This window comes from Eschscholzia californica, unplaced genomic scaffold (genome assembly GCF_041429995.1).
Source record: "Eschscholzia californica isolate CP2 unplaced genomic scaffold, dmEscCali1.0.p SCAF_1, whole genome shotgun sequence".
Lineage (NCBI taxonomy): Eukaryota > Viridiplantae > Streptophyta > Magnoliopsida > Ranunculales > Papaveraceae > Eschscholzia > Eschscholzia californica.
The window spans coordinates 20,280,308-20,297,388 of NW_028238198.1; the positions used below are offsets into that span (position 1 = coordinate 20,280,308).

Genomic DNA, 17,081 nt, shown 5'->3' on the forward strand with positions numbered 1-17,081 from the left:
ATCATATGAACCAAGATCAAGAGAACCCGTGGGTTGTGATAGGAGACCTTAACACTATTCTCGACCCGACGAAGAAATCGGGGGGCACTATAGGATCCCATTCGCATATTCCGAAAACTTTGGAGTTTATTAATAAATTAGGTTTATTAGATTTGGGATATCAAGGTAATCCATACACTTGGAATAATAAGCAATTAGGAGAAAACTTAATTCAGGAGAGACTGGATAGGGCTCTAGCGAATCTTCCTTGGCTTAACCAATTCAATGCATATGGAGTTACTCACTTAGATGCAGTAGGATCAGATCACTTGCCCATCCTTCTAGACAACAAAACCCACAGTTATAATACTCCTAAACCATTCAAGTTCATCAGAACATGGATGACACACCCCGATTGCTTCAACTTCATCGAGGACAACTGGAAGCAAATCAAGCAGTATCATAATTCTAATAACATTCAACAAGACCTCAGAAAGCTGAGTATAAAGCTCACCAAGTGGAATAAGAATGTGTTAGGCAACATCGAAAACAATATCAATAATATCACTACCAGCCTACAAAATAGTAAGTCTAAAGAGGAAGATCACAAACTCAATACTAATCTAGAAGAACTATATATTCAACAAGAAAGTCTGTGGAAAGAGAAATCTCGGAACAACTTCATCAATCTAGGAGATAAGAATACTAAGTATTTTCACTCTCAAGCCATTCAGCGCAACATAATCAATAAGATTAATGCGATCAAAGACAAAAATGGTGATTGGCACGAAGAGATTACTGATATCCAGCATACCTTCACTTCGCATCTTCTTGACATCAGCACAACAATTCACCCGAAAGAAGATTATAAGATGCTTAACCTATTTACACCCACTATCACACAAGAACAAAATAATAACCTCATAAGGATACCCGATAGGGAGGAAATCAACTGGGTGATTCAGAGTCTCAAGAAAGAAGCAGCACCAGGTCCAGATGGCTATCCCCCTTTCTTCTTCCAATCAAACTGGGAGACCATCAATGCTGATATATACGACCTAGTTCAGAACTTCTTCAAGACCACTCAATTACCTCCAGATATTAATCACACACATTTGTTTGATCCCTAAAACACCTATTCTCAAACCCCGACAGATTATCGACCCATCAGTCTCCTTAACACTACGTACAAGATTATTACCAAACTGTTGGCTGATAGGTTTAAACACACGTTAAGCTCTATTATTTCTCCTTTTCAAGTCGCATATGTTCCTGGTCGGCAAATTACGGATAATATCATTATAGGACAGGAAATCATTCACTCTTACAAGAAGATGAAAGGAGTAGCTGGATATTTTGGCCTGAAGTTAGATATGTCTAAAGCGTTTGACAGAATAGAATGGAAATTTCTCTCAGACATAATGAAGAACCTTGGATATAATGAGCATTAGATCAATATGATAAATAAGTGTATCACTACCTCTACGATGTCGGTTCTTATTAATGGTCGTCCGGGGAAAGCTTTTCACCCCACTAGAGGCATTCGTCAAGGCGACCCCCTTTCCCCTTTCCTGTTTACCTTAGCGATGGAAGGCCTCAGTCGTAAGTTGATGACGAATAACAATCAAGATAGATTCTTAGGTTTTCCCATGGGCAATACTAATCTAGAGATCTCTCATCTTCTTTAGGCGGACGATTGCATTATTTTTGGGAAGAACACTCTAGACAATATCCACTTACTCAAGAATATCCTTCAGGAATTCTGTGAGACATCAGGGCAACTGATCAACTATGCGAAGTCCAATATTTTCTATTCTAAGAACTCTCATCCCAAATTCAATAGAATGATCATGCGTACCATGAAAGTCAAATATGCGTCCACTTCAGAGAAATACCTGGGCACGCAACTCTTCATCGGTGCTCAGAAAATGTCTGTCTTCAAAGACATTCTGGAACAAATCAAGAAGAAACTCAACAACTGGAATCACTCGTTCCTTTCTCAAGCTGGTCGCATGGTGGTTATTTCAACCATTGCGGCGGCCGTACCCCGATATCAGATGCAGTGCTTCGCAATTCCCAAAGGAATTAGCAAAAGCATCAAGGCCGTTCAACGGAATTTCTGGTGGGGTAAGTCTAAAGGTATTTGCACCAAAGCCTGGTCTAATATCTGCACCCCGAAAAAACTAGGAGGTCTAGGGCTTCATCTGCCAGATTTGGACAATAAGGCTCTCTTAGCTAAATTGGCGTGGCGACTCAAGACTGACTCTGAAGCTACTTGGGTCAAAATTCTTAAAGCCAAATACTTTCCTAAAACTATTACCCCTGGGCCCGCTAAAGCTCATCACTCCTGGACGTGGAAAACTATAAGGAAGCACTAGAGCCTACTTGATGATCTAGCGATTTGGGAAGTGCACTCAGGTGAAGATATTAATATTTGGACCGATAATTGGACCCCAGAGAGTAATGGCAGAATTCCTAACATTAAAAACTCTAATCTCACTAAAGTTTCGCAATTGATCTCACAGAACAGCTGGAATACTGAAGTTTTAAGAGAGAACTTTGACATTCATACTCAGAATATTATTCAATCTATCCCGTTGAACAACGAAGGTAAAGATTAGCTCAGGTGGAAACTCACTAAAACGGGAAAATTTACGGTGGCCTCTATGTACCAGCACCTTAGTACCACTACCAACATCAATAACACGAATAACCAGAACTGGAACTTCATTTGGTCTCTCCCAACAATTCCAAGGATCAAGATGTTCATCTGGAAAATCTGCACCAAAGCACTCCCTGTGAAGGACAGAATAGGTAAATATATTAATAATGATAATACTTGTCCGAATTGCACGAGCATTGAATCCATAGAACATGCTCTGTTACATTGTGCATTAGCTAAAAACATCTGGTTTAAGTACAACATCATCGCGGAGAACATTACCTCTTTATCTGAATGGATTTTCTCATGGGAGAATCAAAAGAATCAATGCTACACTAGTAATAATGTTCATTTTACTACCATCTTATGGATAATATGGAAAGTGAGATGCGACCACTGCTTTCAATATGAATTAAATGATCTCAATAAAATTATCAGAATAATTGGTAATTTTCCTAAAACCAGCACCAAATATGAGAATATTAGGCAGAATAACAGTGAAAAATGGCAACCCCCGCCAGTAAATTTTGTTAAGATAAATGTAGACGCATCATATACCAATGTAACATCCAATGTGGGAATCAGTTTGATAGTTCATAATGCAAAATCAAAATTCATCGCAGCGCAAGTAACATCTAAGAGAGCGAGAAACAGTGAAGAAGGAGAAGCAATGGCGATCTTACTTGGAATCGAATGGGCGAAGGAGAATCAGTATAAGAAGATAATAGTAGAAAGTGATAATATCAATCTAGTCAAACATCTACACCGGAATAGGCAGGTGGTGAACTGGCAATCGTTAATCCATACATGCAAAATTAAAGATCGAAGGAAAGATTTTGAAGAAGTGCAATTCAAGTATGTAAAAAGAGATCTAAATTCAAGTGCAGACAAACTAGCAAAATGGGCGAGAAAGAAAAAGGCAAGCAAGAGCTGGAAGAATATTCCATGTATGTTAGTTAATAAATATTGTAATAACGTTTTGATTTAATATATGAATGCTAGTTCAACAAAAAAAAAAATCATTTGGTAAGGGCAGTCTCCATTACATTAAAGAGGGTTAATTTATGTAATTGCTCCTCCTACACCAATTTGATTTAAAAAAGTACTATAAACAACATTTAATAGATAACTTTAAAATATAAAGACTTAAATAAAAAGTACCAATAAATTAATATTTTATTCATCTTTTTTTAGTTTTTTCAAATATAAACAACTCAACCCTAATATCGATCACGACTTTCAACGTCACCATTAATATAATAAAAAATTACAAAATACAGAAGTATACTATCATTAATATCTTAATCACAAGCTTTTGATGATATCTCAATATCTCATGAGTGAGAAACCACCATTAATGAAAGGGGCAACCAACATCAAAAAAGAAGAGTCATTCAATTTAAACGAAAGCATCGACTTAAACGAAGACATATATAATGAAGATAATTTGTCGAAGGTAAACATTATCTATTATTTTGTCTTTCTCTATAGATGAACAAACATTTTTAGAGTTTTAGGTCGTTTTTTTGTTCTACCCCGTAAAGAATTTTCGATTATGTAGAATGTTAAAGACCTGAAATTTCGACCAAAGCGGATGAAACTGATTTATTTTTTTAACCATTATTTAAAAAAAAAAAAAAAATACGTACATCATATTTTATCTATTGTAGACGAAATTTGTGTACATTTTCAGTGACATCAGTTGAAATGTTTCACTATTTTTGTTTAGAAATTTTTTATGCTAAGTTAAAAGTTTTTTTTTGCGCAGATGTCGTTATGTTAATCAATTAAGATTTAAGATTTCTCATCTTTTTTATTGAGTACGGTTCTAGGAAAGAGACGTTTTTTTACTCAATAAATTTTGGAATATTTTAGAAACAATTAAGATCCATCTCTCCCTATACTAAAGCACTGCTTTCTCTCCCTATACTGGGGCTTTTCTCAATTCCAATGTCGGGCTCCCAACCCGGACTCCCAAATCAAAATAATATACATGTGCGAAGTACGTGTGCGAAATTTTGATTTTAAATTTCGACTATGAATTATTAGATTTAGACTATGAATTAAGATGTGATATTATTCGAGAGAGATAATTTCAAAAAGATAAACACAAAAAAAAAAATAGAGAAAAATGGTTAAAAAGGAAGTATTTAGAATAATAAGAAGATTAAAAAAAATCAGTTTAAAAAAAAAAGCAAAATAAAATAAAATAAAGTGGAGTGGATCCCCTAAAACCCCACCGGGAGTCCAGCCCCGAGACTCTCGGGTTGGATGCCACGGGTTGGGGGCTGGGGCTCCCAGATTCAAATTGGGAGACCCAGCCCCTATACATTGGACTTGCCCTAAGTAGTGCACTTCCTAAACCAAAGACCTTCTATTTTACATGACATTTAGGGGTTTTGCAAGAGAGCAGACATGAGAAGAGAGAGAAAGAGAGGAGAAAAAAATTGTCGGCACCCCGCAACTAGTAGTAGAAGAGATGAAGAAGGAAGATGAAGATGTGAGATAAAGAATGAAAAAGAAAAAATAAAACAAAATATTAAAGAAAAGTACTTTCGGAAAGTGAAATATTGACTGTTTAGTAGGTGCATAAAATTAGATATATAAAAAGGACCATATGGGTATTTAACATATTGGCTAGACGGAAACGAGTCACAAACTAGGTAGCCAAACTAGTGATAATCATGATATGTGTCATATTTGGGTAGTTGATTTTGTCCGTGTTGCAGTACGTTAGGACTTAGGACTTAAGATCTAATGGATTATATACCTCATTAAACACTGAGCGGTCATTTAGGGGCCTTAGCTGGTGATCCACGCTGTTTCCCTATCGATGATGAAACTTACCACCCATTGTCTCACTGGTTGAACTTGCCCCCTGTTATTTTTATTTCAGGGTCATATATATGATTTAGAGTTTGCCTCTTTATTACCGCTCTCGCGACCCGCACCGAAACACTACTTTACCCTTACATGTGCAGTCAATTGCTGCGCTTCAACGCATTTCGGGGAGAACCAACTAATATCTCGATTGAATTTTAAATGGTCGAGATGATTAAAGCATCTATGTACCCACCCATATATTGGTTGGTACACTCTTCTAACACATTCATTCTGGGGTTGCTGGAAATCTTGTGGATGGCATCTGAAAATCAACTCCTAAAATTAAAAAATTTATTTACTATCAACCTCTTGGCAACCTTCATCATAAAAAAAAAAAAAAACCTCTTGGCAAACCCCTACTGATGGACTCTATTAGGTGGTCGAGTGATTTCGTTCCTTGTTTGCTGACTTAGGTTGGCAGTCAATCTTCGAATGTCCTCATATGAAAGTTGCAGAATGCAGAGTGTTTAAGCCCCCATAAAGATAGGAGCAAGTCATGAGCAAACGATTGATCAATGTGAAACTCATTTTATTGTCCCTCCAATAAAAAGTTGAGAAGTACCACATATGGTGGCTCTTCGCTTTTTCATTTTCTACGACTTCTAAAAATAAAATGTATAAAGATTACGTGTTACTTATTGAATTGATGTACATGCCGATATATCTTTAAGAAAATATATTAGAAAAAACACTGTCTGAAAACTAAGGAAGAAGAAAGAATATCATTTTGAGATGACTCTCATGAATCGGTTAATCGAAGAAAATATACCAGCAGCTTTAACCAATAGTGAAGGACTATTATCTGATTTCTCTTCTTCTTCGCCGAATATTACCTACATAAGAATGATTCAGAAAACCACAATTTATTAATAACATCAAACACATTTGAATAGAACTAATTATTCATCAGTCTCAATTATGGTTTCATGTCATATCTACTGGCTAGTACCCATTGACACTGTGTACCCATGCCATTGAGATTGTGTATTTGTTTTGAGGTCCCAGACTAAGGTAGTGCTTGTTTTTTTTTTCTCCAAGTCAGATTTGAAAACTGTCTCGAGGTCTTAGTTGACTCTGGTCAGATTTCTTTCATGTTCGTTTTTGTCTGACAGATTGGAGTTGATTTTAGGTTCATTTGATTCAAAAGATTCATATGCAGATGACTCAGACGAGTCAGATTCAGTACCTTAGGCTTAGTCCAAACTTGGTCCTAACCTTAACTTGAGCTCAGACAAGTTTTTGGTTGATGCCCGAGCTAATTTTTTAACGATATATATATATATATTAGCCGAAGAGTTGCAATATCTAGAAACCACGCTAAGATAGCACCCGAGAAGTAAGTTCAAGAGTTAGCCTCCGTCTCACCAGTCTATGTCATTACATTAACCCTCAAGGTCCACGTAAAGATGATTCAAAGGATGATATCTTTTACACTTTCATTTCGAGCATCATTTCTAGCGGCGATAGTACCATCATAAGATAATACAAAATCAAGAGTTTTGGATCACATTCACGCCCGAAAGTTTTAACCGTGTGTTTGTGAAAGAAGTACTTGGTGTAAACGGTAACATAGATGGTTCATAAAGCTTAATGTAGATTTTCAGTTTTCTTTTCAATTAAATATATATAAGTAACTAACCTCAAGGTCCTCGGCATCTGGACGACTAATCATTTCTTTGGCTAAAATATATCGGTTTGGTCTGTCCTTGTCATCATAGAACACTTTCCACATTCTGGTAAAAAAAAAGTAGAAGAGAGGAGTATCAGATCTATTCTTATACGTAGAAAACGTAGAATTTTGGAGTAGCTGGAAGTCAAGAAATGCAATTTCATCCTACCCCGGATAGCATCTAAATGTTGCGCCTAAAGGCAACGGTCTGAGAGAGTAGACTGTCGTAAATGTCCTGCACAAAATGAGGTAAGTGTCAGTATATCTTTTCCACAATACAATAAAAACGGTAACATGCACTATGTGTAGCATAATGACCGCACCACCATTTTTATAGTTTAAGTACGAGTAAGAATTGTTCCATGTAGACGAAGAGAAATATCATGAGGAAGAATATAACATCTAGGGCTTCTTCAATCAACTGGTTTTGGATCGGGTGTAACACAACCCGATCATGGTATCAGAGTTACGCCTGCAAGTGATACGCCAAATGCTCAAATTGATTTTGAGTTGGACATCCGCAAACTTAATAGTATGCTACGACTGAACGATTTAAAGTGGCCTATATGGAACACAAGTCATATTCTATAATTTATTTCGACCAAGATATGCATACTACTAGTTTGGGATTTATATGCATCTCTGATAGGAACAAAGTCAGATATTTTTGCTTCCGTGCCGGCGATATGGGTAGAGCATTTTAAAACATAGATTAGCAAATTTTTGTGAAAGCTGCACTCTGACTCACACTTTGTTTACACCAATATCGGACCCCATGGACAGATGAAGCGGCGGATTTTTGTGAGGGTGTATGGAATATATTTCGTCGGCATGGTCTCGTTAACATCAAATCATTATGAAACTTTCACCATCGGAAATGGGATTCAAATTTTTGTAGCACATAGAGGGGGTGAAATACAAATTTTATTATTTAAGCCCAGAAGAGAATACGAAAGAATAAGAGAACATTAGGATATTTTACGAATAGAAAAACAATGAGTACCTTAAGAAGTATCTCCGCAACTTGCGAACATTAAATCCAACTCCAACATCTTCACTGACAAGACGCGGGTTCCACATGATGAGTGGCCTTGGCTAATAACATAAAAATTAGAAATGTACTGGCCCAAAAACTATAGAAGAAAAATATTTATGGACATGCCTCCTATTGGATTGTATGCATCCAACTCAAAATCGATTTGCAATGAGCGGATAGTCCCTAGATATTATTTACTTTGTCAAACAACTATCCTTTGCTTATGTTGGGACTATTTTCACGTACCTACGCACGTCTGGCTATCTTTAATTAAAAGAAAATCAACAAGGATAGAAGCATGTACAGGATCATCTGATAGACTAGCAGCAATTCTCTCTACGTATTCCAACATCTGATAATCAGGAACCACCATTACCACAATTTCATCCTCGCTTTGTACAGGTTTTCTGTCACTTAAGCTGTAGAAGATATACCATATTATATGTTCATACAAACAAAAAGTTGTCACAAGTAAATGCTGCAAAATCGATCTAATTTGGATTATTGGGCAATATGTAGAAATCCTTGTTCAAGTGGGAGATATAAAGATCGAAGTAAAATCAATTTTAACTTCTAAATTACAACTTGGAACTGCGCATAACTCCGATATAACCCATGTATCAGAAAGAAAGCATTCGTTTGCCATGACTATAGATATTAGATTATTCTGAAGGAGGAAGACACCTTACCTGGCAAATCCAAAAACTGCATCCTTCCAACGATATTTCAGAAGTGCAGCAGCTCCAGCATCCGGATATATAGCTTTAACTTTCTACCAATAGACCCGAGATTAGTTTGATGTCAGAAACATCGATTTTAGACAAAAAAAAGAATTGCATTTCTTAGAGATCATCCAAGAACAATGTGCAAGGAGAAATTAAAGAAGTGAGAAGTTAAGGATAGTAGAGTTTAGTGCATAAATTTGAGGTAATCCTTTAAACTGAAACGTAGAATACAAAGAAGCAGATCTTCCTAACCTGACATCCCGTTTTTTCAATTAGTGAGTCCACGAAAATTCTCGACAATTCCCAAAGTTCAGCTTGGGCCCCTTCGTCATCAAGAAACTGTAATTGTGGGATTAAAAGCTCAACCTGTAAAATATTATCACAAGTTATTTTATAATACTCCATCATACTTCTCGATTCATATTTCGGAATTATAGATTGGAGTTAAATTAATCAAATACAATATAAGACGTGAAATGGAAGTTTCACGAGTGATGGTTCCGTGCTAAGATAAGCGCAATTGGTTATCTAACCAAATTCTTACAATGGCCCGCATTCCTCCTGAAGAGACAAATGTAGCCGTTGCTTCACTTGCTTGCCGTACTGCACCCTCCAAATCGGAAGGTAAGCAACTGAAACATAAACAGAACCAGTTATTTAAAGTAATCTATTTAATTCAACGTTTTCTGTCTAAATTCAAGAATGAGCTTAGAAATATCCTGTCCCTTCTCAGGGCTTAAAATCAAATAGAATTTGAGGCCCTGGGGGGAAGATAGGCTAGTACGAATGCAGTACTTAGGGGTATACCTCTTCCGTATACCATTTTAGGTTGTGATACGTTGGACCGTTTTCTAAGAAAGTAAGTTTTCTTATGACCCACATAACTATACTAATTCTCAAAAATTCCATCTCCACAAAACTTCAATCTTAACTAGTCGACTAGAATATCTCGTAGTTAACTGATCATGACGACTAGCAACATGTAGCTCCGATACCGTGTTTAACGAACACACATTCAAAAAGCTCAAACTATGTGAAACTCACTTCAGTTGAATGGTCACGTGTATATCTCTCCGCTGGAGATACCAGCGTTCGAATCTTAACGTCGTCAAAGAAAAAACTCGAACTATTATAACGAAGCACACCAATTTACGAGAGTCTATGGGTCGACCAACGATCCCATATCTACAATAAAGATTTAAACAACTTCCTAATTGTTATTACAAATGAAGAGGTCTCTTGTTTTCACTAATTTCCTCATCATTCTTCTTTAAAATAGCTAGTTTACAAGCATGACCACTTTTGAACTTCTTCGAATTAGGATTCTTTATCTTTGAATGTTTATTAACTTGACTTATTACAACTAAAATTGTAGAGGAAAATCTAATATTTGAACTTTATTAAAGAATTATTGAAATTTTTAATCACTTACCCAGAAATAAGCATAGATATAAGATAGAGATAATAATGTAAGAAAGAATCTTTCAGTTCAATTATTACAAGAAAATGAGTGGATAAGGAAAAGAAAAATGAAACCTTTTACCTATCATCTTCAACTTGAACTTCATCTCCATCTCCATCATCATCATCATCTTGTTGGGTTTGAACTGAATTCTGGGTATCAACTTCTTGACCTTGGAATTTATCAAACTTAGCTTGGGTGCGAAAACTAGTATTAGAGCTGTGATTCAATCTGATTTTGTTAGACCCACAAAGGGTTGAGGGAGAAAATGAGAGTGAAATGGTTGGAAAAGTGGCAGAATTTTTGGTGTGGGTAGTGGAAGAAGAAGATGGATGAAGGCATCCCCAAGTTCTGGGGATTGAGGAAGAAGTAGCCATTAAAAACTAGAGGAAGAAAACTCTCCTAAAAACACCCCACCACCTATAGCTAAGGAGCACATTTCTCTTCTTATCAGTTACCAAAAGTAAATTTATGTCCCACCAATACACATACGAGTTAGATTTGAGAATGTTTATTTTATCTGTCGCCATTCTAATATCAAGATGGATGGTTGTACTTCTTATCACTATAGTTTGGAACAATTTAATTTTAGATGAGTCGGACCGAGACAAAATTAAATGCCTTTATAGTCTCAAGATACATAGTATATATTTTGAACCCTAAAATTGTATTACATGAAACACTACAAAATCAATAAATTACAAAATCTAAAAAACGGTCAAGTAACTCAACGAAGTCCTAATAATATACACTACAAGAGTCTTACTACATCATTCCATGATACAATTTGACCTATCTAAGCTACGAAAACACATGAGAGTATATTATATCATGCTAATGTTGAACATTAAACATAGAGACTAGAATGCCATTAAATCATGGTTTGTGGTCATCCAACACAAAATTAATTGACAATGAGACTTTATATTCTTGGTTGCTAGATACTCATTCTCTCATGTGGGACTATTCTCACACGCCATATAGTGTTTTTAAATCTATCACGTTTAGACTTAACTCTGATATCAAGTTAAATTTGTGGCCATCCAACTCAAACCAATTGACAATGAGTGGAGATGACCTAGATCTTATATTCTTGGTTGGGTTATACCCATTACAAACTCAACTACATTACAAACTCAACTTCAAATCTCTATTTCTTTTGGATAAACCTTCAGTTTGGTTAGTTAAATAATTGACTTAGTGGGGGTTATTCGTTCAGACCTTTTAACAGATCTTCAAAGTTCTTAAGACTTTTGAAGTTTGGCGTTATTGGTTTCGGCATTTTTTTAAGAACTTCGAAGTTTTGTGTTATTGGTTCAGACCTTTATTTACGAACTTTAAAGTTTCGTGTTATTGGTTCAGATCTATTTTGAAGAATTTTAAAAGAACGCGTTATTTATTTTTTATGAAAAATTAAGAACTTTTAATCAAAGATCTGGCCCAAGGACTTTCGAGACAAATTTACTTATAAATTAGTCAAATTCAAAGATCCACCTAAACAGGTGGATCTTTGAATTCCTACTTTGGGTGTACCTAAAAATGTTTTTTTTTTCTTATCTCTTTAATGTTGTTGATTTCTCCTTATCTCAAATCTCTCTCCCCCCCCCCCTCCTTCGAACTCCTAATATAATTTGTTTGTCTCCATAGCATCCACCTCTTATAAAAAAATATATTTTTTCATATAAGCAATTGATTATTATTTTTTTTTTTACTTTTAATTCTTTTTACGCGAGTCGAAGACGTCTATGTGTTTAGTATTTATTTTGGGAGCTTACCTTTTTATTTTCTTCTTAAATTCTAAAATAATACTTTGTACATAGAAATTAAATTTTATTTACTCAACTTTCATGAAATTATACAAAAAATGTTGATGGATGGCAAAAGCTTTACTTCGGAGGAGCCTTTAAAACCCTATTCCAATCGCAGTTGTCTTGTTTCTGCACACAGAAGCACCCATGAAAAATGGTAATAGAATAACGGGTCTAAGCTTGTAAATTTAAACAAAATATATGACAGTATAGACTATATCACTAAACCTAGTGGTTGGTACTTTGTTTATCATGATATCATCCTTCCTAGTTTTAATCCAATCATATAAATGGCAAAAGCTTTACTTCAGAGGAGTCTTTAAAACCGAATATTTACTCAACTTTCATGAAATAATACAAAAAATGTTGATGGATGGCAAAAGCTTTAATTCGGAGGAGCCTTTAAAACCCTATTCCAAGTTTAGCTATTAATATAACGTTCATTGTAATATCAAACATTAGTTTGGACGGCTAAGATTTGAAATAATATAATTTGATTTTAACAAAAAAATTCCTGATTTTCAAAGTTTTTAATAAAAAGGTTTCCGAGCTTAAATGATTAAAAACTTTAATGTCCCGGACTTTTAAAAGTTTCAAACTTTAAAGTTTCTAAACCTTTAAAGTTTTGAACATTTATGTGCCAGAACACTTAGAAGTTATGAGATCTTTGGAAGTCCGGAACAAAAAAAAATCTAGTAAAAAAGTTTGAACGAATAACAGGCCCTTAGAAAATATAAGTTAATAGGTAACAATGATCCAACGGTCAGAAACCATTTCATTCAATTGTAATACAACCATATCATTTTCATCACTAAATTTCTCATAATTTCGTCCTCTCTCCTCCCTCTCTCTCCCTCTCTCTCATGGCTCTCTCTGCAACAACCAATTGTCCATCACTCTACCGTCTAGGTATAAAGCTTCCCTTTTTACCCAAATCTTCATCTTCAGTTTCCTTTAGATCTTCATATCCAAATCTCACTCTCAGAAAATCCATCTCAATTCGATCAAGCTCTGTCTCAGGTACTCCCTAATCACTTCCCTCTTTCTCTCTCTCTGGAAACCCCACTTCTTAATTTAAATTACGTGATAGATAAGATATTAAAAATCGAATTTTTATCTCGAACTAATTTGGGTTTGTAAGTTTGAAGAACAAATTGGGTAAGGGTTTATTGAGATATGTGTGATTTAAACAGTTTAAGTTTGATATTTGAGATATTAGATGATTGGGATATTAAACTCAATTAGGAGTTTGAGTGAATTTTGAGAGAGATTGAATAAAACTATTTAGGGGAAATTTTAGGGTATAAAGTTCTCATGTATATGTTCTAATGAGGTATAAAATTTGTAGTGTTTATATTTGAAAATACTTATTTGGTTCTGTTTGAGTTGTGGGTTCAGCTTGAATCTTGAAACATTAGTGATTAAAGAACAAAAATAAGAACCCTAATTGTAGTGAAGGTATCTTGATTCGATTATTGGATCCATAAGTCTTTTGTTCTTTTACTGAAATTGAGCTTAGATTGGATCGAGTTTGCCTCGGCTTCTTAGGCACATGATAAACCAGCTTAAGTGCCTACCATATTTCCAATCAAAACCCTAATCAGAAGACATCCACGGCATTTCACCCATAGTGGTTAGTCCATGTCGCTCCTAGACTTAGCATGGTAGAAAGCTTGGTGACTTCTATCTTTCGCCGTATCCCCACCATATCGATACTTTTCATACTAATTGATTGCACATCGAGAACAAGGGAAAATGACCAGAACTCCTTAGGCCAAATTTTCTTTTGTCGAAAGGGACTTCTTAAAATTTTTAGGTTTCAGCTACCTATATAAGATATGTGCCTAATGAGGTTTGCACAAATTTGCCCATATATGCAAGGTTTGGACATGGTTTCCTCAATTTCATAGTTTGCACAGCTTTTGGGTAGGGTGCCCAAGCCTAAACATTTGACATATCCTTGTGACGAAGACCAACATGAAATGGGCCGGAAATTGGGTCTTCGGCGGTTTGGCCCAATTTCCTATACAAACAATGTCATTTTAATATCAATACCCTAGTGTTATCGTTTATTCGATGCACACTCGTTCTTGTAAACGACTTATCTATCTCAAAATGCTAGTTCAATATTAAGAGGGTTTTTGCCTTTGGGTTTAATATCTTGCAGAAGTGATGTTTTATTGTAATGCTAAATTCTTTCAAATTTCTATATTTCAGCTCCAGCAACCTCTGGTAGTATTGCACGTCCAATATCTCTTACTGATGGTGCACTTAAGCATTTGAACAAAATGAGGTCTGAACGGAATGAAGACCTATGCTTAAGAATTGGAGTTAAACAAGGCGGTTGCTCTGGGATGTCTTATACAATGGAGTTCGAAAACAGATCAAACGCAAGACCCGACGACTCCGTTATCGAGTACGATGGGTTTGTCATAGGTACGCCTCTATATCTACTTTTTGTTAGAAGCTTAAGTTGTAGTGCTAGTACTTAATGTTTTGGCTCTTGTTCGAGTCTTGTTTATCTTTCTTTTGATAAGCTTGTATTGATATTTATTAAATTGGAAGTTTCTACTTTTACTAGCAGTCTAGTAGATTTAGCTTATCAAACTGTTACTCAGTAAACATCCTAGTCATGATAAGAAACTTAGTGTGTGTTTGATAACCTTAATTGTCATCCAAACGGGCGAGTTTTCAAAACAAACGCTATTTTCCGTTGTTTGACTGCAACTGTATTTTCGTGAGATTATGGGCTTATTAACTAAAAATTATGGTTGTAATACACTTCCATGGAATAATACTTCTTTGCTTCCCTTGGAGAATAACTTATGTGGAACGGGTGGAAATGAACACACTTTTGTAGTACACTTCCTTGCTCCAGGAAGGTGTTCATTTCCACGAGTTCCGCGGAAGTGATTTGATGGGGGAAGCAAAGAAGCTTGTTCCATGGTAGTGTTTAAAAACCACATTTTTTTCACGGTTTTAACTTAATGGGTCCACACTTCGATGAAATAAGATTGCAACCAAACAACGGAACTAGCCTATTTATTTAGAACCCACCTATTTTCATGCAAATGAAGGGTTACGAGACATAAACATAATAACGTTTTATTACCACAACACAACTACTCTCAATTTGATCATAATTTATCGAAGTCTGCCTCATAAAGTGCTTAGATAGTACATGAAGATGCAGAAGTGGGTAATTTTTAGATCTACTCCATTTGATTATTATGTGAATGTGGGAATTGTTTTACTCCAAAACATGCCAGTTCATATTGAGTGATTGCCATTGGTAATTACTGCTCTATTTGGATATAGTGAACTGTCTATCTGCAAAATAACGCTACCTTTATGACAACTAAAAACAATGGACCGAGTGATAGTCACCATAAGAAAGTGCTAGATAGACGAGAGAGGGTTCAAATCTTTTTGATTCACAAGAAAAGAAGGTCTCCAGTTTAGGAACTCTATTGGTTTGGCTGTAGAGATATTGGGCAAAGGAACTTCTACACATTATTCCATGACCGATAAACGATATTACTTTTATGCAAGTTCTGATTGTTCCACGTTTTCCTTCAACATAATACAAGCCTAAGCTGTTAAACTCGGACTCGGCTGCCCGAGTCAAGGCCGAGTTAAGGTTATATGCAAATAAAGTTCAAACATAATATTTTTTTGGTTGAACTAAGTTCAAACATAATAGTTCTTATATAATTTTCATGCAGATGCTTCAAACCGAGTTAGGCTGAGTTTTTATATATTTATGTACATGTTATTCTCTTACATATATGGATCATAACTTCGTTACCCATGTGAGAAGTAGAACTTATCAATCTTGTAAACACGAAAAAAGCTCAAAACTTCTTGCTTACATGTTTCATTCTCATGATTGATATTTGCAGTTTGTGATCCGAAAAGTCTCCTCTTTATATACGGCATGCAGTTGGACTTTAGCGATGCACTTATCGGTGGAGGCTTCTCATTCAAGAACCCGAACGCTACACAAACCTGTGGTTGCGGGAAATCATTCGCGGCTGAGATGTAAAATCCTACATACTTGACCTATATAAGTTAGATGCTAAATTCTGCAAATTAAATTACAGTTGTGAGAGTCATGGCATTCAACTGTTAGCTGCCTTCTGGCTCATTGTAAAACTTATTTGTCTCTTATTTTCTACATACACAGTTGTTATAGTTCTGAATTGATCTGCTATATATACAAACTTATTACCACTTTAGACTACGACAATGTGAATTAAGCTATGTTATATCCAATGCTTTAAAATATGTTTTTACACCTCAAAAGGCAGATTGCCCTCACAAGGCGAGGTGGCGCCTCGTTGCGTAAAAGGCTTAAGTTTTTTTTTTTTTGAAGGAAATGATATAGCATAATTTTTATACTTAAATACTGTAGTATGAAGTCCCACAAAAGTGTTTAATAAACAAAATACTAATACTTTTGTATTGTCCAATGACTCAAGAATAACAAGCGACTTAGATGCAAACGTTTTAATATCGAATTCAAATATGTACGCACACCTCGAGGCATTAGGAGACTGTGTCGCCCTATGCTAGTTTCGATGCAAACACCTTGAAAGTTTTGTAAAACATTGATTATATCCTTCGTCTTCTAAGACGATTATCGGAGAACTATAGTCATAGAAAAATAAACATACTTTGTCAGTAAAGTTTGCGGGCTTGTGGCGATAGTTTTTTAAAACATCAGCAGACTTTCTCAGTAACGGTTGCGCGGGCGGTCATTGTTGTGACGAATTTCTTTCATTTTAGAGGGCTGAGTTTTGTTGAAACAACTTTGATTGTAATGGGTTCGCGAATCATTTTCCATCACCAAATTTT

General features: G+C 35.5%; 2 protein-coding genes across 2 annotated transcripts; one reads left to right on the forward strand and one right to left on the reverse strand.

Annotated features, from left to right (window-relative positions):
- Positions 1-6,124: 6,124 nt before the first annotated feature.
- On the reverse strand, positions 6,125-10,946 carry LOC147565000 (DUF1995 domain protein, putative (DUF1995)). The gene is made up of 9 exons (XM_086651416.1): positions 10,498-10,946; positions 9,499-9,586; positions 9,207-9,320; positions 8,919-9,001; positions 8,534-8,648; positions 8,197-8,288; positions 7,363-7,428; positions 7,164-7,257; positions 6,125-6,357 (listed from the first exon to the last, which is right to left on the reverse strand). The coding sequence occupies exons 1-9, from the start codon at positions 10,791-10,793 to the stop codon at positions 6,247-6,249; spliced, it is 1,059 nt and encodes a 352-aa protein (XP_086507542.1). The 5' UTR covers positions 10,794-10,946; the 3' UTR covers positions 6,125-6,246.
- A 625-nt stretch (positions 10,947-11,571) lies between these two features.
- Positions 11,572-16,462, forward strand: CPISCA (chloroplast-localized ISCA-like protein). The gene is made up of 4 exons (XM_086651418.1): positions 11,572-11,616; positions 12,953-13,244; positions 14,442-14,660; positions 16,127-16,462. The coding sequence occupies exons 2-4, from the start codon at positions 13,088-13,090 to the stop codon at positions 16,267-16,269; spliced, it is 519 nt and encodes a 172-aa protein (XP_086507544.1). The 5' UTR covers positions 11,572-11,616; positions 12,953-13,087; the 3' UTR covers positions 16,270-16,462.
- Positions 16,463-17,081: the final 619 nt, after the last annotated feature.